Source organism: Miscanthus floridulus, chromosome 4 (genome assembly GCF_019320115.1).
Source record: "Miscanthus floridulus cultivar M001 chromosome 4, ASM1932011v1, whole genome shotgun sequence".
Taxonomy (NCBI): domain Eukaryota; kingdom Viridiplantae; phylum Streptophyta; class Magnoliopsida; order Poales; family Poaceae; genus Miscanthus; species Miscanthus floridulus.
Window position 1 is genome coordinate 23,574,602 of NC_089583.1, and position 21,385 is coordinate 23,595,986.

Here is a 21,385-nt window from a genome sequence, read left to right on the forward strand (position 1 = left end):
TCCCTCATTCCCACTTTATTTGTCGTTCTATCAGTTCATTTGGATGTCTAGATTCACACAATGTTCCATGCATGCATCTACACATCCTGTGTCCAGGTTCAGTGAATCTTTGGTGTACTTAGTAGAAAGCTAAAATGACACATAATGGGACAGAGGGAGTATGTGAGTTCAGAAGTGCTGAAAAAAATCAAGGTTGCTGTTTTTATCTAGTATAGTCCCATCATTTGGGAGCTTGCTGGTCTCTTTCTTTTTCCCATTCTCTTTCTTCCTTAATTATGGCACAAAGTCTATCACCTGCTAGCGAGTTCGACCACCGCTGAGAACGTCCTAAGTGCAAGTTAGACCCTCGATTCAAGAAATACTTTTATGATAATTGAACAACCACATAATACATTATTATTTACTTAATTATTATCTAATAGTACAAACCAAGTAATCTTAAGCCCTTTATGATAAATGAACCACCACAGAATACATTATTGGTCCAATTGAAAATGAACAGTTACCAACATCAACAATCATATTTTTTTTAAAAGTCAACAGTCATCATTTTGGATAGATATCTTGTTGATAACACCCCCCCTCTAAACATATCATTTATTTTTCTCACCGATTAAGATATTATAGTACTATTAGAGGACACGTTTGCTCATAATTTATTTGGCATGGGACCATCATTTAATCTATATTCAGTTGTCAGAAATAAATAAGGTGGTCTCACTGTATCTTGAGATATCTAGGTGATGTGCACAAGAGAGAAGATCTCTGTAAAACAATGATATACTGGGATTTTTTTAACTGACTATTTTCAGGTTGACAGATATGATATGCCTCACCGTCATCAAGTTTCACCAACATAGTTACTCCCTCATTCCCACTTTATTTGTCGTTCTATCAGTTCATTTGGATGTCTAGATTCACACAATGTTCCATGCATGCATCTACACATCCTGTGTCCAGGTTTAGTGAATCTTTGGTGTACTTAGTAGAAAGCTAAAATGACACATAATGGGACAAAGGGAGTATGTGAGTTCAGAAGTGCTGAAAAAAATCAAGGTTGTTGTTTTTATCTAGTGTAGTCCCATCTGCCTAACAAAATCAGCAGCATTTCAGGAAAGGCTCAAGGCATCTGGAATGGCAAACAGTCAGCTGCTCTCTGTTCTCTTGCATGGGCAGGTCTCAACGTGTTTTATAGGTTTTAGTTTATGTATTTACTCAGCTGTTAGTTTTTCAATTTGTTTAAAAGCCAGCTCAAAAGCTAAAATAAATATACTTCTAGACTATCAAACGGAACCGACATACCGATCCTCGGGCTAGCCACTCAGCCAACTTAAAGGCAAAATAAATAAACTTTTCATCGTATGGACCCATGCAAAAAATTATGGAACCAGGAAACTATTATCGGGCCCAGTCTAACAAGGTCTACAGGCCTATTTCTCACACATTTCATGATGGGCTTGGGATTCAGGTTGGGCCAGATCGGGCTGAATTTTTTGATTGCCCTTGAACTTGAGCTCTCTTTGCGGTGTTAAAATGGGTGTCATTCACATTTGCGGTCATGAATAACGTTGGATATACTTATCTATTAGAAGCAAATTAGCGATGTACACACGTAATTGCGTGTTTCAAGTTTTCGTTTGAACGAAGCTAGAGGCCCTGTTGGCTTTGCTAAAAAGTCATAGCTGAAAGTACTATTTGTTAATTGTTCGTTGATTTCTTGTGAGAAAAAACACCTGTTCGTTCGCTGAAATAGTACGACTAACAGGCATAATGTGAATGTTGCGCGTGATAGTGATGAGATTGTTCCGGTGAATCAGTGCAGCAGCTTTCGCTGAAGCTGCACCCGAACCCAGCTCTAGTGACACAGTGTGTATCTAAAGGCATGTGAACAACGATTGTTGATACAACTATTAACGGGATATCCCACACATCTATTGGAATAATAATACTATGAATAAATTCTCGGATTTCTGATACTCAACCATACATCTGATATCCAATTATCTAATCTAATGATACGATCGTAAATTTTTGTATTTTTATAAATTCGATCAAATTAAAAAAAAAGAAGTCTAAAGATTGATTTATTAAGGGAAGTATATGATTCTTTTTATACCAATCAACTTTCGCAGTCTGGACACGCTTTCTCCTTTGTTCCCTCGCACCTCAGGTCCGTCCGTGCCCGTCATATGGACATACGTGCTCACCGACCAGCCGACGACGCTACTCCAGCTTGGTTGGGGCTTTGGCAGTGCCACCAGTCCGATCCCCAAACCCACCTCAGCTCCGTTTCTTTCTTCCTTTCTTTCTTTCTTTCTTTCCCAATCCAAAGCAGCAGCAAAGCAGCCATGGACGGCGGCGACGTCGCGACGGGGGGCGGCCGGGGATGTTATGATTGTGTTTTGGAGTGTGCTTGTTTCGAGCAAGTGAATCTGAATCTGCTGTGGTCTGCAACATAGGCCTTTGTACTTGTGCATGCCAAGTTGTGTACCATGACTGAAGCAGTTAATGAGACGGAGCTCAGCTGCTGGTTGGTCTCTCGACCTAATAGTTATGAAATTATCCCAGATCTCAACTACTAGGTCTGTAGCAGTCCCAGGTCTGAGGTTATCTGCATTGCGAACATGGAAGGTCGAAAAATCTGCATTATCAAGCGAAACTTTGTCAGTGTTTTTCTGTTTCTCCAAATGCACTCCATTCTACTAGGCCAATGGGCCAACAAGGTCAGTAGTAGTCAGCAAGGACACCAAATCATTCAAAACCAGTTCGTGCCACAAGCATCACAACCTTCAAAGTCGATGGAACGACAAACTGCTGTCTTCAGATTTTTGTGCATCCGTTTCCCATGTGCCAGCGTCAACTGAGAGATTTGTAGCCGAACGCATGACTCTGCTTCACGAATGGAGCATCCAGTACATTTGCCAAGTGCCCCGCTCCTGCTCCACAGAATTGACCATCATTCAGCCCCTTTCCCAGGTGCTCAGTAAACTCATCACTTCATCAGTTATGTGATCTTTGCGCAAGAGCACGGCGCACCTTCTTTGCTCTTTCAGACCCTTACATGGTTTGGCCCTTTCCTTTGCATTATCACTACATTTCTCTCGGTCTAAAGAGGCCATGGCCACCATGGTTCTCATCTTCTCTTTCATATACACATATAGCCCACCTCTTTAGCCAACCTGCTGCAAGACATACAAATGATTGAAACAAATTAAGCTGAATTTCTTGACTTTGTTTGTTTTTACAGAAGCACCTGCGCTTGAAAACTCTGCAATCCCAACTTGAGAAACAATCATTCAGTTCATGGGATGGGGAATAACAAAACTATTGCATCTTTCCAGCTGATCATGTGGCGCTTATGTCAATCCACACGAGTATACTTTTGGCTTCAACATAAGTGCCATGTCATCTTGTAATTTAGACCCCGCGTATTAGGTTTCTGGTGAAACATAAACAGTAGAGTTTTGTGATACACACTAGTACCATATAAAAAACTAATAATAAATAGGGAGAATTGTGTTCTTGCCCTTGTTCAGTACTTCAATTGTGATTTTATCCCTACTATTTTAACTTTGTGTTTTTGCCCTTGTTATTTTGAACTGAAGTGTCCGTCTGCCCCTGCTTTGGACGTCCGTCGGATGGCCATCGAATAGATGAATTAAAAAAATTCGAAACCTGAAAAGAAAAGTCTAAATGCCCAGACTGCCCCTTATCCTTTCTGCCTGTTTCTCGACTCCACAGGACACCGACCGCATCGGAGAGGGATGGAGCGGGCGGCGTGGTTCTAGGCGGCGGAGCGTGCGGCGTGGGTGCGGCGGCTCGAAGCAGCGTCGGCATCAGGGCGGGCGGAGCAGGTGCGGCATCGGGGCGACGTGGGCGTGGAGCGGGCCGGGGCGCAGGGGCGGGCGGAGCGGGCGGCTCCGGTGCCTGGACGCCCGCTGCGCCTCTACATCACCTCCGTCTACTCGGAGCGCGAGGCCGCCGCGGCCGACGACGACCTTACCGTGGTGCGCGACCTCCGCGCTGCTGTCGAGCAGCCCTCCCTCCCGGACCTGTCCTCCCTGGAGCAGCGCCGCGATGCGCTCCTCGCCTACGCGCAGGCCCTGGCGCTCGTGGAGCCCCGCTTCCCCATCTCCGCCGACCGCGCCCACGTCCACTCCCTCACCTTCACCTGGCACGATGCCTTCAAGGGGAACAAGAAGTGAGCCCTCGCCTCCGTCCACCTCGAGAAGGCCGCCGTGCTCTTCAACCTCGGCGCCGTCTACTCCCAGATCGCGCTTGCCGCGGACCGCTCCACCGACGTCGGGATCAAGACCGCGTGCGGCGCCTTCCAGAGTGCGGCGGGGGCATTCGCGTGGCTCAGGGAGAGCGGGGTCGCGGCCAAGGCTGTCGCTGCGGGGGCCACCACCGTGGACATCACGCCCGAGTGCGCCGGCATGCTGGAGAAACTCATGCTCGCGCAGGCGCAGGAGTGCTTCTTTGAGAAGGTCATTGGTGGAGGGAAGCCACCCGCGCTATGCTCCAAGGTGGCGCGACAGGTGCGTGATTACTTCCTGTTGTTCAGGTTTTGCGATATGGGAGCTTAGTTTGGATTGATGTGGAATGAATGAAAGCTCTGAATGTTTCTTAAGTTGTTTAGGAATTAGCAAGCAAGTTCGTGTGTGTATCCAGTTGTGAGATTAGTTCCTACAATTGATTTGATTTAGTTATATATGATGACTTAATTGTATGAGTTGCACGGTTCATTTTAGCTACCATTAATACAGCACATTCTTATTCATGATGCCGTACAGTTCTTTCTTCTGCAAAACTTTGGTGTCAATGTGCTATCTAACTAATTCTTCGTCATTACATGTTCACATATCTTTTCAGGTGGGCATATTCTATGAAGAAGCATATGCAGCTCTCAGTGCACCTCCTCTAAGTCAGCACTTTGATAAGACATGGGTGTCCCATGTCCAGCTGAAAGCTGCTCAATTCTACGCCGATGCTTGCTATAGGTATTCATTAGATCTTCATCAGAAAGAAGAAATTGCTGAGGAAATTGCACGTTTAAAGATTGGTATGAGTGCCTTGGCAGATGCTAAGAAGACTGCGAAGGGAGTTGCTGCCCAGCTTCTGGATTCTGTCAACAAGCTGGAAAGTAACATGAAAACCAACTTGGAAAGGGCTATGAAGGAGAATGATCGTGTTTACCTGATGCGGGTTCCAGCTGCTGGTTCCTTGGGAGCCCTCCCTGCAGCGTCCCTTGTAAAGCCTACCTCTTTGGCTGAAGTTTTAGATGCCAGCAAGGAAAGGCTTTTTTCATCACTTGTGCCTAATGACAGCATGAAAGCACTCTCTAAGTACACAGAGATGGTAGATAATATTATCTGGACCCAGGCAGAGAAATTACAGCAAGCTAGTGAGATCACTAGAGTCAGGCTGAAGGAAATGGACTTACCAGATTCTATTCTTTCATTGGAAGAAAATATAACCTTGCCCTTGGATCTGAAGGAAGACGTAGAGGCTGTGCAGATAAGTGGTGGCCCTGCTGGCTTAGAATCTGAGTTGCAGCAGCTTAGGGATTTGAGCAGGGTCAATCAGGAACTGCTTGTTCAGACTGAAGAACTTCTACAGAAGGAGGCGAATGAAGACGCACAATTTCGTACACAATTTGGGAGTCGTTGGACTAGACCTCAATCAAGCACCCTAACAAGAATATTCAGGATAGATTGAATCTGTTTGCTTCTAATCTCAAGAGAGCTGCTGATAGTGATTCTCTGATTGAACGAGGTGTGAAGGAGAACTATCCATTGATGCCTATCCTTGACAAAAGACCAGTGAGAGTTTAACAATAGTATATAACACGGTGTAGTTGTTTTTGTGGACATGTGACATGGTGTAGACCTGTAGCTTTTGTGGACATGTTTTTTTTCACAACTTTTGTGGACATGTTGATATGTTGTACGGTAGACTTTGAAATGCTGTGGTTCTCCATGATTTTTCTTATGTGTTTTATATGTGCTTCATATTGTTGTCATGATGCTAGCAAAATATAGCAAAGGTGTTGCCAAAATTTTGAATATTTATCAATATTAAATCTAAGTTCAAATAATTATAATTAGACATACAATAAAAAAGTCTAATTCTAAATCAGGGTAAAATCACAATTAGGCATAACAAACAGGGGCAAAATCGCATGGGCATTTATGTCCTTTTGTACAAAGTTTAACACCGTTAGAGGTGAATGACGGAGCATGGGCAAACTGGTGCTTCGTGAATGACCCAGTAAGGGTAAATTCACAAAGTCAAAAAAATAGGGACAAAATCATAATTTCGATACAAAACAAGGGTACAAACGCAAGAGCCCCTGATAAATAAGTGACACGATTGTGGACTTTCAAAGTAATCCACATGACATCAAAATATGGGAACAGCCAAGTACAGCTAGTTGATTCAACTATCCAAATCAAGACGGTGAATCTTCAACAAAACAAGCAATTCAATCTCTTCTGGTTCTACCCTGCCCTAAGCACTCCTAATGCTAAACTCAATCTCTAAGAAGCCTCCACATTTATTTTTTAGATCCTCTGCCCTCACGATATTTATACCACATCTTTGACTTTGTCATGATGAAAATTCGACGAATTTGGGCGGAATAACAAATAGCAGACAGCAAGCAACAGCAATACGGCATCACAGTGAATGGTGACTGCAATAAGAAGCATCTGCGTAATTGGCATAATGTTAGCCATTGGCTACATCAAGAGAAGAGAGCTACATTTATGGGGTAAAACATGTATAGCAGAAGGAATGTAAAGATTCTCACCATGAAAATGAAAGCTCGCACCTCATTGGCAACCACTCATTCTTGCCCAGTCAACAAACTGCATTCCTCCATACACGTTATTGGCAAACCGCACACCAACAGTGAATGCCAAAGAAGCAGCTGGGACACGCTTCGCAACAGGTGAAGCCTCAACCAGGCGCTCTAATCCATTAATAATCTGGTACCGTGTGTTGGAAGAAACAGCAAGGAATGCGCCTGCAAAAATTAGGTCCATTATTCATTACACTTTACAGGGTTTCAGAAGATACAATCAGGAAATGTTATGACCGGCGTGGGCTATTCACGCCGCAAGCCCGCTAGTGGCTAGGAGCCTAAAAGCCCATATTTATATTATTAGAATATTTCCTATTTTAGTTGAGAGACATATAAATACTTGTAAACATTATTGAGATGGCAAGCAGAAACAATCTATTGTTTCCGGCTTCCCCTGGGAGCCGGGAGTTCCTAACCCTAGCTGCCTCTACTGTTCACGCGTTATTGTAGCTAGGCGAGGGGTCTAGGGCTACAGACGTAGCCGCCACTCCCTCGCTGCAGCCACGGCGCCGCCGCGCCGTCTTCCTCGTGCACTCCGACCTCGCCCTCCACCCTCTCACACATACAACCTACGATCCCTCTCCCGCAGGACTAGGGATTCTAACAGTTTGGTATCAGAGATCCTTGGTACGATGTCCACGCCTCCGCAGACCTCCGGCGGGTCTCGAACACCGGTGTCCACCATGCCGCTTCCCGCCGCGTCCTCCGAGATCTCGGAGTCCTCCGGCAGCGCACTCACCCTGGCGTCCTTGGCCGGTGTGGTCGACCAGTTCGGCCGCAACATGGACGTGCTCAGCCGCAACGTGGCAGCCATGCAGCAGTCCCTGGCGAGCCTCCTTCCGCCGCCTCCACCTCCAGCACCAACGACGTCGCCGCCGATCAGCTACCCCTCCGGCGTGCTCCATGGCGGGACGGGGGTGCCCCTACACACGCTGCGATGGCCGCCTTCTCCGTCTCCCATCCCGACATGGGCGATGACGGGAACGGCACCGGGGCCGATCTACACGACGGCCACCTCGCCCACGCCATCGGCAATGACCACCTCCCTCGTGCCCTTGGCTCCAACCTCAGGGACCTTCTACGGCGGTACCGATGGGACACTGTTCTACAGCGGAGCTCCTGGACCTTCTGCGCCTGGGGGTGGCAGCCACACCGACGACGGCGCGCCAGGCAGCGCGCACGGCGGCGCCCACGCTCCACCGAAATTCTACAAACTGGAGTTCGCACCCTACGATGGCACCGTCGATCCGCTCAATTGGCTCAACCAATGCGAGCAATTCTTCCGCGGCCAGCGCACCCTCGCCTCGGATCGCACATGGCTGGCGTCCTACCACCTCCGTGGCGCTGCCCAGACTTGGTACTACGCGCTCGAACAAGATGAGGGCATGCCAGCGTGGGAGCGGTTCCGCGAGCTGTGCCAACTCCGTTTCGGCCCTCCAACGCGGGGCACGCGCTTGGCGGAGCTTGCCCGGCTGCCTTTCACCTCCACGGTCCAGGATTACTCGGACCGCTTCAACGCCGTCCTCTGCCATGAACGGGAACTCAACGCCCGCCAGAAGGCCCAGCTGTATGTGGGCGGTCTTCCCGAGCATATCAAGTGCGATGTGGAGATGCACCATCCGCCTGACCTGTAGACGGCAATGTATTACGCGTGGGCCTACGAGCGTCGCACTGCGGCTTTCCTCCCTGCCATACAGCAGCTGCAGCAGAGGGGTGGCCGTGGCCTACGGACCCCGACGGCGACACCAGCTGCCTCTGCCCCGGCTCAGCCGACGGCCACAGCCGCTCCCGGCCAGCCGCGGCCCTTACGTCGCCTCACGCCGGCCGAACAGGTGGAACGGCGCCGCCAAGGCCTGTGCTTCAATTGCGACGAGCCGTATGTGCGCGGCCATGTGTGCAAGCGGCTCTTCTACATCGAGACTACCGACTACATCGCCGACGACTCGGAGGATGCAACCGCGGCGGACGGGCCCACAGCCGCCCACCAGGAGCCGACCGCCCAGGACGCCACAGTGACCTCGCTGGTGGTTTCCCTACATGCTGTGGCAGGTATCCGACCGCCGAATGCCATGCTGCTGCCCGTTACCGTCAAGGGCGAGCGTTTTCTCGCCCTCCTCGACACCGGCTCCACGCACAACTTCGTCCAAGGGACCGCTGTGCGCCGCCTCAGCCTCTCCCCCGCGGGTGGCGAGCATCTACGTGTCACCGTCGCCAACGGTGATCGCCTGACGTGCGAGGGGATCGCACGCAATGTGCCTATCCGCATCGGGGATGAAGACTTCGCCATCACGTGCGTCGGCCTCAACTTGGTCGTCTTCGACTTCATCATCGGCTTTGACTTCCTACGGACGCTGGGGCCCATGCTCTGGGACTGCGAGGCCCTCACGCTGTCGTTCTGGCGGAACGGGCGCCGCGTCACGTGGCAGGGCGTGTCTGGGCCAACGGCGCCCACGCAACAACAGGCGTTGGCCGTGGCCTCGGCTGACCCGCGGCTGCCGCTGCTGGACCGCCTCCTCCTGCAGCACGATGACCTCTTCGCCGAGCCCACGGGGCTCCCTCCGGCGCGACCATACGACCACCGCATCCACCTACTGCCGGGGACCGCGCCGGTTGCGGTGCGTCCTTACCGCTACCCGCAGCTACAGAAGGACGAGCTCGAGCACCAGTGTGCTGCCATGCTGGCCCAGGGTATAATCCGGCCTAGCACCTCGCCGTTCTCCGCGCCGGTCCTTTTGGTCCGGAAGGCGGACAGCTCGTGGCGCTTCTGCATTGATTATCGCGCCCTCAACGCCAAGACCTCCAAGGATAAATTTCCGATTCCTGTGGTGGACGAGCTCTTGAATGAGCTCCATGGGGCCCGCTTCTTCACCAAGCTCGACCTTCGTTCGGGGTACCACCAGGTGCACATGCACCCCGACGACATCGCCAAGACAGCCTTCCGCACTCACCACGGCCACTTCGAGTTCCTGGTCATGCCGTTTGGGCTCTCCAACGCCCCGGCAACCTTCCAAGCCCTGATGAACGACGTCCTCCGGCCCTACCTGCGGCGGTTTGTCCTCGTATTTTTTGATGATATATTAATCTACAGTTCGTCGTGGGCCGAGCACTTGCAACATGTCACTATCGTCCTCAACGCGTTGCGGGAGCATCACCTCCACTTGAAACGCTCCAAGTGCTCCTTTGGGGCGTCCTCGGTGGCCTACCTGGGACACGTGATCTCTGCGGGCGGTGTTGCCATGGACGCCGACAAGATCGCCGCCGTGGCTGTGTGGCCATCTCCGACCTCTGCCCGCGGCCTGCGGGGCTTCCTGGGCCTCGCCGGCTACTATCGGAAGTTCATCCGGGACTTTGGCGCCATCGCCGCTCCGCTCACGCGTCTCTTGCGACGAGACGCGTTTGTGTGGGACGACGATGCATTGGCAGCATTTGAGGCACTCAAACGTGCCTTAACCACGGGTCCTGTTCTTCAGATGCCGGACTTCGCCAAGCCCTTCATGGTTGACTGCGACGCGTCGGGTACGGGGTTTGGTGCCGTCCTTCACCAGGGCGCTGGACCAATCGCCTACTTCAGCCGGCCATTTGCTGCCCTACACGGCCGGCACGGCTCGGACGGACGCTGTTGACGGCCTCTTACGCTCACGGGACGAGGTCCTGGCGGAGGTGCGTCAACGGCTTCTTCAGGCGCAGGATCTTGCCAGGAAGTACTACGACGCCGGTCATCGCGATCTGGAGCTGCAGGTTGGTGACTGGGTGTGGCTCCGTCTGCTTCACCGCGCCACCCAGTCGCTGGCACCACAGGCCAAGGGCAAGTTGGGGCCGCGCTATGCTGGTCCTTTCCGTGTCCTCGAGCGTATTGGCAAGGTGGCATATCGGCTGGAGCTACCGGAGGGCTCTCGTCTCCACGACGTGTTTCATGTCAGCCTTCTGAGCGACACCGCGACCACGGGGACCTGCCCGTGGTGCCTGGACAGCTGCCCCCAGTGCTGGACGGTCGGCGCACTCCGGCACCGGCCAAGGCCCTGCGTGCCCAGATGCGCCGTGGCGTCTGGCGGGTGCTGGTGCAGTGGCAAGGACTTCCTGAAGAGGAGGCGACGTGGGAGCTGCTGGACGATCTTCGTGTCTCCTACCCCGACTTCCAGCTCGAGGACGAGCTGTTTCAGCAGGCGGGGAGAGATGTTATGACCGGCGTGGGCTATTCACGCCGCAAGCCCGCTAGTGGCTAGGAGCCTAAAAGCCCATATTTATATTATTAGAATATTTCCTATTTTAGTTGAGAGACATATAAATACTTGTAAACATTATTGAGATGGCAAGCAGAAACAATCTATTGTTTCCGGCTTCCCCTGGGAGCCGGGAGTTCCTAACCCTAGCTGCCTCTACTGTTCACGCGTTACTGTAGCTACGCGAGGGGTCTAGGGCTACAGCCGTAGCCGCCACTCCCTCGCTACAGCCACGGCACCGCCGCGCCGTCTTCCTCGTGCACTCCGACCTCGCCCTCCACCCTCTCACACATACAACCTACGATCCCTCTCCCGCAGGACTAGGGATTCTAACAGGAAATAGCGAGGTACAAAGCCTATCTATCATTATCAAAACTCTAAGAGTCTCAACCTGCCTTCATTGGCTACAGTAAAAAAGCTTAGCTAAAAAAGAACTGCAGACTTTGACTACAGGTACAACAATGTAAACTTGTAATTATCTTATCATAGGAAACTTTAATCAGATGCACTTGAACCACAACAGTGAGACAATGACATAGCATCGTGCAGACACCTGCTAAATATCAATTGCTCTGATCATAGTTATACCACATAGCTTTGATATTGAATAGAAATATTCTCGCTCGCTCAATATAACCTTCACTATAGCTTCACAAGTCTTAATCCACTATTAGTATTCAAAACAAAATCAACCACACAAACAAAATAAGCAGTTCAGAAACATTTAATACAGGAAGGTATGAAATCACTTATGCACAATGATTTCAAGTCGTCCGATTAATCGCGATTAATCGCGATTAATCGTCCTAATCGGTCCTGGGTGCTCGATTAGGGACCTCGACCCGATTAGCTCGATTAGGGGCCTGGTCGTCCGACTAATCGTCGCCTAATCGCGATTAGTCGTCCGATTAGGGGTGGGACGACCAGCTTGGCTGTCTTTTTTGGCTGCCGCGCGCGGGCCACTGGGCGAGCGCGCCAGAGCGCGAAAACGCAGCTGCGTGAGCGCGCGCGCGCGGGGTCACGGGCGCGCGGGTCACGGGCGCGCGCGAGCGTGGGAGGGATAAGGGGTTTTGGCTGGTAGCGACAAAAATTTCACGGGAAATTAACAGCCGTCGCCGGCCCTGTGCTCGCGACTCGCGAGTCGCGCCCGCCCTCTGCTCCGCCGGTGGCCGGCGCCCCTGCAGCCTGCTCCTGCCGGCGGCCCTCTGCTCCGGCGGTCCCGCCCGCCCTCTGCTCCCGCGGTGGCCAGACGCCCAGCCCTCTGCATCCTGCTCCCGCCGGCGGCCATCTGCGCCAGTCCGCTCGCCCTCTGCTCCGCGGTGGCTGGCCATCTGCGGCTCTGCGCCCGCCCGCCCTCTGTTCCTGCAGGTGCCTGGTCGCTCAGCCCTCTGCTCAGGTGTCTGCTCCCGTCGCCTGCCATCTCCTCCCGCCGCCCTCTGCTCCAGCAGGTGGCCGGCCCTCTGCTGATCTATTCCCGCCGCAGCTGCCTCCCTGCCGTTCAGGTCCTTCCCTCATCCCCTGCTCCTCTGCCCTCTCATCTCTGCTCCTCTGATTTGGATGCTTCATGTTCTCTCAGGGGTCAGGGGCTCAGAGTTAGAGCTGCATTCCTCTGATTTGAAGGCCTGAAGGTGCCGGCCCTCTGCTCGTTGGTGATGAGCTGCTCTGACGACTGTATGTCCATTTTCCCTCCCCATCTGCTCTCCTGACCTACATGGCTGCATCCTCTCTGGCTCTGCTAGTAATGCTGCTAACTATCAGCCTTGTGCTTGTACAGCTGTGGAGCAACGACGTGCAAACGTGGAAGTGATAATGCCGATGCCTGACCTTGACGGAGGTGTTCTACATTCATCATCTGGGTCAGGTGCAGCTGCCACGGCTTCCTCAGCTAGTCCAGATGTTGCAACACTAGTTGAGAGGGCTATTGCAAAGCTACCTCCAGAGCTTGCTGCCCAAGCTGTTGACACCAAGAGGAAGGCAAAATCACAAGATCCAGGATGGAAGTATGGGTGGTGGCCAGATGCTTCGAAGAAGGATTTTGTGCAGTGCATATTTTGCAAAAAGATTGTCCCCTCTGGAATAAAAAGATTCAAGCAGCACCTTGCCGGAGGGTATGGAGATGCAGTTGGATGTCCTAGTGCTCCAGAAGTAGTTAAGAAGGAGATGGCTGATTACCTGAAAAAGAACTCAAGAACTATTCTAGCTTTGAATCCTACATTAGGTGAAGATGAAGAGCAACAAGATGATGCTACTGCTGCAGAAGAACCAGCAGCTGTACCAGAACCAAGCTCTGGAACAAAAGTCAAGCAAAAGAAGAGGATTGCTCAGGCTGCCATCTCTTCTTTCACTGTCACTGCTGCACCAAAACCAGCCAATCAAAAAATGTCCAGATCAGTGAGCTCAATGCTTTGCAAGTCACCGGAAGAAGTAGTTGAAGAGAGGCACAAATCCAAGCATAGTCAACCTACACTTGAGCATTGCACAAAGAAAAGTAAGGAGGCCAAAGTAGTTGTTGATGATCATGTTGCAGATTTCTTCTATGAGAATCGCATTCCATTGAAAGTCATTAATTCTAGAAGCTGGGAAGTTTTGATTGAGTCAATTGGACAATACGGCCCTGGGTACCGCTCACCATCATATCATGATATAAGGGTACCACTGCTTGAAAAGGCTGTGAACAGGACATCAGAGTTGAGGAAGAAGCATGAGGAGGCTTGGAAGGAATATGGCTGCACCATGATGTCCGATGGGTGGACTGACACAAGCCATCGCCATCTCATCAATTTCCTTGCTAACAGTCCAGCAGGGACTTTCTTTCTAGGGTCTGTTGATGCTTCAAGTGAGATAGCAAATGGACCATTGTTGGCTGATTTGTTGGAGAAGCAAATAGATAAGGTTGGGAAGGAACATGTGGTACAGATTGTCACTGACAATGGAGCCAACTTCAAGGCTGCAGGGAGGCTTTTAATGGAGAGGATCCCACATCTATTTTGGACACCATGTGCTGCCCATTGCTTGGATTTGTTATTAGAGGACATTGGGAAGATCAAGGAATTCAACACTTGCATCAACATGGCAAAGAAGGTGTGTAGGTTCATGTACAAGCATGGGAGGATTCTAGATCTCATGCGAGATAAGATTGGAGGAGATCTTGTGAGGCCAGCTATAACTCGCTTTGCCACTTCATTTCTCACATTGGCAAGCATGCATAAGAACAAGACTGGATTGAGGAATTTAGTGGTTAGTGAGGAATGGCAAGCTACCAATTTCTCTAGCACTACAGAAGGCCGGCAAGTTGAGAACATTATCCTTTCAATGCCATTTTGGAATAAAGTGGAATTATGCATAAGAGCTACACAGCCACTTCTTGTTGCTCTTAGGATTGCAGATGGAGATGAGACACCTGCGGCTCCTGAGATTATGGCAGCCATGGATCATGCAAAGGCTGCAATCAAGGATTCTTTGAAAGACAAACCAAATTTACTCAAAGAGGTACTAGAATATTTTGACAAGAGATGGGAAAACCAAATGGAGCAGCAGTTGTATGGAGCAGCCCTATACTTGAATCCAGGCAAGTACTTTGCCATAAGGGAAAAAGATAGGAGACAAGCCACAAAGCTGAGAATTATGTTTAATCAAGTTATGTGGAAGATGGTGAGTGATGATGAGGACCAAAACAAGATAAGCAAGCAAGCAGATGACTATGAGAGGTCTGAAGGCCAATCCTTCTCAAAGCCAGGAGCAATAAGAGACAGAGATAGAAAAAATCCTAGTAAGTTCTCCAATCTGAAATTTTGTATAATTATTTCCTTACCTTTTCTGAAAGATATCAGCAATGAACTAATAATGGATTTCTATACTTTGGAATGGAATTTGCAGTTCTTTGGTGGGGTGCATATGGTGGCCTGACATATGAACTTCAATGTTTAGCAAAAAGGATTGTTAGCCTTTGTTGTTCTGCATCTGGATGCGAGCGTAATTGGAGTGAATTTTCTACTGTAAGTGCTATGCTACAGCTATTGTTGTGCTAAGTAATTGAGTATGGTATCTAATTCTGCAATCTTTTGTGTAGATCCATACAAAAAAGAGAAACCGGTTAGAGCACAAAAGGTTAAATAAGTTGGTATATGTCAGCTACAACCGCAAGATGGAAAACAGATTTAAAAACATTAGAGAGCTGGGTTCCAAAGGAAAGCGATCAAATCCACTCTTGCTTGATGAATTTCATTGGGAAAATGAATGGGTCAATGACAATTGTGAACCAGTTCATGAAGGTGCTGCCAATGCTATTACTTGGGCTAATGTGGATGATGCTATTGGTGCAACTCAGGGTCTAGAGGGCCGTAACTTGCCTAGGGCTGCTGCTGCTCGTACTGCTATTCCTGCCCCTGTGAGGCATACTTATGCTAGGAAGCGTCCAAGGAACACAGTGGCTCAAGATCTTGATGAAATAGATGATGAAGAACAAGATCAGCAAGTAGAATCTGATTCAGCAACACATATGGATGAGGATGAAGAATCTGCACCACCACCAACAGCAACTGCAGATGGACATGGAGGCTTCCATTTCAATGATGATTTGCTTTATTAGATGGCTACTAGTTGCCTACTTTTGTTGGACTATTGTGTGTTGATGTTTGCGACTTTGTGTTGAACACTTTTGCTTATCTGTACTAAACTAATTTGCTTATCTGTACTAAACTAATTTGGTTATGTAATATGCTGCCCGTGTGGCTGCCATGGTCTGCTAAATGCTAGATATTTGCTACTGCAGCAGTGCTGCTATTGATATGTGTCAATAACTCAAGATCAAGACTACATTAGTGTTGCTAATTATGGTGTTCTTTGGTATTGCAGGCTTCCAGCAACAAGTCAGCAAAGGAATGGAGTTTGGGACAGTTGGACAGTGAAGAAAAGGCAAGAAAACAACTCCCACAAGGACACAAGTAAGTCACTTGCTAAACACTAATGTAGTCTTGATGCTTGCTATATTGTGTACACTATATAGTACATATAGGTATATATATAGTATGTATATGTCCTGATGCATAGGACGATTATATGGACGACCAGGGTCGACTAGGCTCGACTAATCGGCCTGGTCGACGACTAATCACGATTAGTCGCCTGGTCGGTCCTATAGCGACTAGGTTCGACTAGACGACCTGAAAACATTGCTTATGCATGCAGGATCCAGCACGATGAAAGAAATCAGTTTTTTCCTTTGTTCTGTAAATATTTAGACACTAACATGCATATATTTATTGCAAACTAAAGTTTTGCATATGATCATGTATCCGTAACATATAGGTGTTTAGCGTAAAAATTCACATGGAAACCTACATGTATTGAATTCAACCATACAGGGATGAAGGAGGAACTTTAATCCAGTGATGTCGACATGCAAACAATTGAGATATGAAATTGTGATAAGAAATTGTCTGGACAGCCTTACCCCACAAAGCAGAAGTCTTGAGAAGAGGTGGAACAGGTACATCATCCTCTGACTTCTTAACACTCCTGAGGTACAAATTTGAAGGAAATAACTAAATCTGAGATTCATGAATAGTACACAAACAATTTGAGAAAGATATTGCTAAGTTTTATCACCATACACACCTTAATCTTTAGCTATCACCTAACACTCGACATACTTATCGAAATAGGCAATAGATTTTCACACTGATCAAGAAATCAGAAATAGACCCTCTATAAATGTAGAAGGTTTAGAACAAACAGCCAGTTGTCATGTAATTAAACACCATAGTACAGCGTCGAAACTCAAGTACATTCCATAGCAAGATAATGTAAAGGAAACATTAGCTTCATGAGCCTTGAGACATGATTTTCTTACTAACACATATGTATGTTAAACAGAATAACAAGATGAGGAAGCAAAACTATGAACATAGTAAGCATGCACATTACCAGATATAGTACAACAGAACATACCGTTTGGCTGTCATTATCAAATTAGCAATCCCTTGTCCCACAAGACCACAAAAGAATCCAACAGAACCATACAATATTCCCTGTTGCACGAATAATATTTCAGACATTTAAAGAGATAGTTATGGTTGATAACATTTCTGGGGAAAATAGTAAGTATTTCACTAAACACAAAGTTACCTTGAAAAAGTATGTTCCTATCCGTTGCTGCACAGAAAATTTGTATCCTGGCCTTTCAGCTTCAAAAACGCTGCAAGAATCAGTTTTGATACCATTACCCAAATGAATGGTTGAATGCAGTACTGGAAAAAAAATGAACTACGTTGCCAGAATATGATAGTGGTAAAACTATAAATCAATCATGCAACAAGTAATGAAAATGAAAGACAGGGCTTGGAGGAGCGAGATCACTATTTCAACAGGTTATGCAAAAAAGAATATAGGCCCTTGGCAGTATTATTATTTGTCCTCCAAAGACTCCTATGCTCCAGTTTAGAGTAACAACATTGGGGCACACCATGCTTGTTCAGGCTACAAAAGGCCTGAACTCCACACCTGAACATAAATGCTTATATATGCTACAAGTTGGAAACAGAGCTCCAACATACATGTTACAATGATTCATGACAAATTCACAATCAATTATATATAACTGACTTACGAAAAAATAATCTAACAAACATGTTTGCCAAGGCCTTAAGTTCACCGCAGAATAAATCTTAGGTATGCGAGTAAACATGTATTTCCAATAGTGCAAAAGTAGGAGCTAAGGATTCAGCATTTCAGCTCCAGCCTCCAGATTTAATAATTTCCATATTTTAAATATTTTTTCCTTGTCATTAAGTAAAAAAAATAGCATGTCCAACTGGTAATTATGATAATGGTAAAAATAATACGGAATTATTCTGTGAACATTTTCATGGTTTATTCTTATCACAGCAGATCAGGGGTCTCAAACATTGTGTACCATCCAGTGGCATAGAAAAATGCTCCTATTGATCCCGCATAGATGTCATTTTACTCTAATGCAGGAAATGACCAACCCCCACCCAACCAAAAAAGAAAGAATGAAACAAAGCATGATAGCAGTATTTGGTGCCCCTATATAACTCATCTACTGATCTACAAAATCTCTTCTAATAATTATCTGTTTCGAGTAATTATTTTTCCAGGTTGAGCAAATTTCAACAGTCCAAATAGGTTCACACAACTAGTAGAATGGTATGCTTTAGATATAACTTTGAACGATAATTTTCTGTTGACAACAAACCTGCTTGGGAGGGCATCATAAGCATGCCTAACGCGTCCAAGGAGACCTTCTGATGCAGATCTGCTACCAAATCGAGCATATGGCGCCAACATGCCGACTAAAGCTACATTAACAACTACTCCTACCAACATATCTGCTGCATACAGCTCAAACTCTGACCAAAACTCCTCCCCTCTCTTCTGAACCTCAGCAAATGTCGCACAACACGTATCGATAACTATCTGCAACATAACCATGGAGCAAACAGTCAAGACTGAACCGATGGACCATTGTCAGTAGCATTGCACAAATGCACAATACTAATTGAAGTAAGCAACTGAACCAACCTCAGTGCCGATTTTGAAGAGGAATGCAGGATCAACCAGCATCCTATTCCGGAGAAGCGAGCAGGACCTAATTGCAGGTCCCAAGGGCCAAGCCGACGCCTTTGAAATCCAAACAGCAAAACAATTACATGTCAGGCACATCAGAATCAAATTAACATACAAACAAGAAAACATACAAGTACAATAACAATAACTCTTTAAAAAGACCTGCATGTCCAGGTATCTCAGCAGCAGCAGTTTCTGAATCCCAACGCTCTTGGCCGCCTCAACCATGTCCGCGGGCAAACTGGGCAAGCTAACCCCACGCTTCTCCACCTCCTGGACCACCTGGTCGAAGCTGAGGATGGGCCCGAACTCATCCCCTCCGTCGTCACCGTCACCCCCACCGCCGGTACCACCGCCATTCTCCCCGTCCCCACCGCCGCCGCCGCCGGCGGGCGGGAGCTTGCCATTCCCACCAGCCCCATCATCGACGTCAAGCCTCTCCGGGAGCACAACAGGCTGAGCAACCGCGGCCACCTGCTCAGTAGCGTCCCCCGCTTCGGGGACGGCGACTGGCGCCTGGCCGGAGGTGGCGGCGCCGCCATCCGCGCTAGCCCGCGGCGGCGGCGGGAGGTCGGCGCGGATTCCCCTGGGGGCGGCGGTGCTCCACCTCCGGGCGGTCGGGCGGAAGCAGGTGCCCCGCCGCCCGAGCAGGGCCGCCGCGCCGGGGCGGCATTTGACGCCGGTGCGGCCGTGGACGCGCGCGCCCGCGCAGGAGAACGCCATGCTCATGCTCGCTCGGAGAGGAATGGTCGAATTCGGACGGGTAAACGATTACTGCCGCGGCGAGAGAGGGGAGCGCGCCACGGAGAGGGTATCGAGAGCGCGGTGGATCACAGGAAATTTTTGCGGGGGATGGGTGGGATTCGGCGGAGAAATAGCGGGGATTGGAGCCTAGGAGGAGGGACAGGGGTTTGATTGGGAACTGGGATTGGTGGGGTGGCGGCGCGGCGGGAAGAAGAAGCGTGCGGGCTCCCAACGGTGGTTGGGGACAAGAGAGGCGGCTGGCGTTTCGCTGCGGCCGGGGGCCGTAACCTCAGCCATGCGGGCCGTAAAGAGGCCGACGTTTCTGTCCGTTGTGGAACCGTGGTTTATACTGGTTTACACGCTTAGGGAAGAAAAAAAAAATCTGTGGAAGAGTCGGACCTGGTGTTTTCCGCTGCAACCCTTGCCTACACGGGATGCAAGGGGAAGCTTTACGAGGTGGGTGTGGCGTCGGCTCTCTTCGTCAGAGCAGCCTAGGACTCCAACTCTGTTGTTTCAAACTTTGCTCCATGCCCCTTCTTAGGTGATGTTAGTGGAAGTTTTACGACGTCGCAGTTGAGTATAGGTTGTTTTATGTACTCGATAAGTCTTTGTTATTGTACACCAGTAGTCTTCGATATACATCTTTGTTATTGTACACCTTTCGAATGTATTACATAACCTACGGGACTTATGAATAAAGATTTACTACTTTTTTAACGAAATGTTGGCTCATGTCATTATGGTACTCACATTCCTATTTTTATTCTACTCCGGCGGCGTACGATCGGGTGGACGAGACCCTTCAGATCGATGAGCCGCATGGTGTAGTCTATTTTCTCCGTCCAACTAAGATCATGGGAGACGTGGCCTTGTCTTAACTCCTGCTCTCGCTCGGTGCAATCGTAGGGAAATCCAACGGACACCTAGCTCACCTATATATCCTTCGATAAAAGGGTTGCGTATCCTGACCCAAAAGGTGCCTCATGATCATTGGTGGGCCGGTGGCGCACGAGTCCAAACGTCGGCAAAAGCTCACAGACAGGGAGGTCAACGAGGCCACCCTGGGCGACGTCGTCCCGACTTTCCTGAAATGGTCGAAGACTGCAATCACTTTCGACAGAAAGGATCACTCCGACCACATTCCAGCAGTCGATGCTCCGTTCCACGAAGTCATACCCAGACTTTAGGCCATTCCCCTCGGGTAGGTCGACCTAAAGAAAGAGGTCGACGGAGGGCGCGATGCCGCCGGATCTATCCTACAACACTTCAGTCACAAAAATGGAGTTGCACTGGGCTAAGCCTCGCGGGTCGATCCCTAGGCAAGGTCACGTGACTACGGACATTCGAACGATCAGATCATCGGCAAGAACAGACGGCAGTGCACAAAACAAAATAAATCAAGAAACACGAACTAAGAAGATTTCTTTACAAAAAGGTCCCTAGCTAGGTACAACCTAAGGCCCTTGGCCACCGCCACGGAGGATGTCCTCCACATTCATGGCGGCCACGACTGGCAGCCGCCGCGGCGGCTAAAGTCACCAACCAGCTCGGCCCACTCTGCCTGCCAGGTGTGGCCAGGGAACCCGAGCTCCACCCGACGGAAGTCCTGACCGAAGCAGAGCTACATGGTGGCGAGGGTGATGTTGGCTCCCTGCCAGATTCCTACCACCATAGCCCGCTCATGGTCCTCCATTAGGAGAAACTCCTAGAGGCGGGCTTCCTTCGTCTCATGGTGAGAGGCCTCCAGCTGCTCCTCCAGCGCTGGCAACAATACGACGAGAAGATCAGAAGCTATGGATGTCAGATAGGATGATGACAAGACAGAGAGAACTCTCACCGATGATATGGGTCAAGGCATCGGTGATCACTGCCTGTGTGGCGATAGTCTCCACCTTCGAGGCGGTGAGGCAGCGCTCCAGTTGACCCACCTCGTGGGTGGCGTCGGAGTAGCACCGGCGGGCCTCATCCA

General features: G+C 49.2%; 2 protein-coding genes and 1 pseudogene across 4 annotated transcripts; 2 read left to right on the forward strand and 1 right to left on the reverse strand.

Annotated features, from left to right (window-relative positions):
- The first annotated feature begins 2,348 nt into the window (after positions 1–2,348).
- On the forward strand, positions 2,349–5,949 carry LOC136548240 (vacuolar-sorting protein BRO1-like; annotated as a pseudogene).
- Positions 5,950–6,166: 217 nt separating this feature from the next.
- Positions 6,167–19,703, reverse strand: LOC136551156 (protein RETICULATA-RELATED 1, chloroplastic-like). 2 transcript variants are annotated; one of them, XM_066542741.1, is made up of 8 exons: positions 18,835–19,703; positions 18,628–18,726; positions 18,302–18,522; positions 17,212–17,281; positions 17,035–17,114; positions 16,538–16,602; positions 6,812–7,027; positions 6,167–6,694 (listed from the first exon to the last, which is right to left on the reverse strand). In XM_066542741.1, the coding sequence occupies exons 1-7, from the start codon at positions 19,399–19,401 to the stop codon at positions 6,834–6,836; spliced, it is 1,296 nt and encodes a 431-aa protein (XP_066398838.1). In that variant the 5' UTR covers positions 19,402–19,703; the 3' UTR covers positions 6,167–6,694; positions 6,812–6,833. The 2 variants fall into 2 exon arrangements, with proteins under 2 accessions (XP_066398838.1, XP_066398837.1); XM_066542740.1 differs by having other exon boundaries at positions 6,167–6,710.
- On the forward strand, positions 11,848–16,256 carry LOC136549545 (uncharacterized). Of its 2 annotated transcripts, XM_066540850.1 has the most exons (5): positions 11,848–12,587; positions 12,662–12,756; positions 12,860–14,854; positions 14,962–15,080; positions 15,155–16,256. In XM_066540850.1, exons 2-5 carry the CDS (start codon positions 12,738–12,740, stop codon positions 15,671–15,673), a joined length of 2,652 nt encoding a protein of 883 aa, XP_066396947.1. In that variant the 5' UTR covers positions 11,848–12,587; positions 12,662–12,737; the 3' UTR covers positions 15,674–16,256. The 2 variants fall into 2 exon arrangements, with proteins under 2 accessions (XP_066396947.1, XP_066396946.1); XM_066540849.1 differs by having other exon boundaries at positions 11,848–12,756.
- Positions 19,704–21,385: the final 1,682 nt, after the last annotated feature.

Bases quoted from the DNA above. Each gene is read 5' to 3' on its own strand.
- LOC136549545 (XM_066540849.1), top strand. The intron at 14,855-14,961 runs GTAAGTTCTCCA...TGGAATTTGCAG, and splicing joins CAGAGATAGAAAAAATCCTA to TTCTTTGGTGGGGTGCATAT. The intron at 15,081-15,154 runs GTAAGTGCTATG...TCTTTTGTGTAG, and splicing joins ATTGGAGTGAATTTTCTACT to ATCCATACAAAAAAGAGAAA.
- LOC136551156 (XM_066542741.1), bottom strand. From the start codon at position 19,401: ATGAGCATGGCGTTCTCCTGCGCGGGCGCGCGCGTCCACGGCCGCACC. The intron at 18,727-18,834 runs GTCTTTTTAAAG...TGGATTTCAAAG, and splicing joins TGAGATACCTGGACATGCAG to GCGTCGGCTTGGCCCTTGGG. The intron at 18,523-18,627 runs GTTGGTTCAGTT...GTTATGTTGCAG, and splicing joins TCTTCAAAATCGGCACTGAG to ATAGTTATCGATACGTGTTG.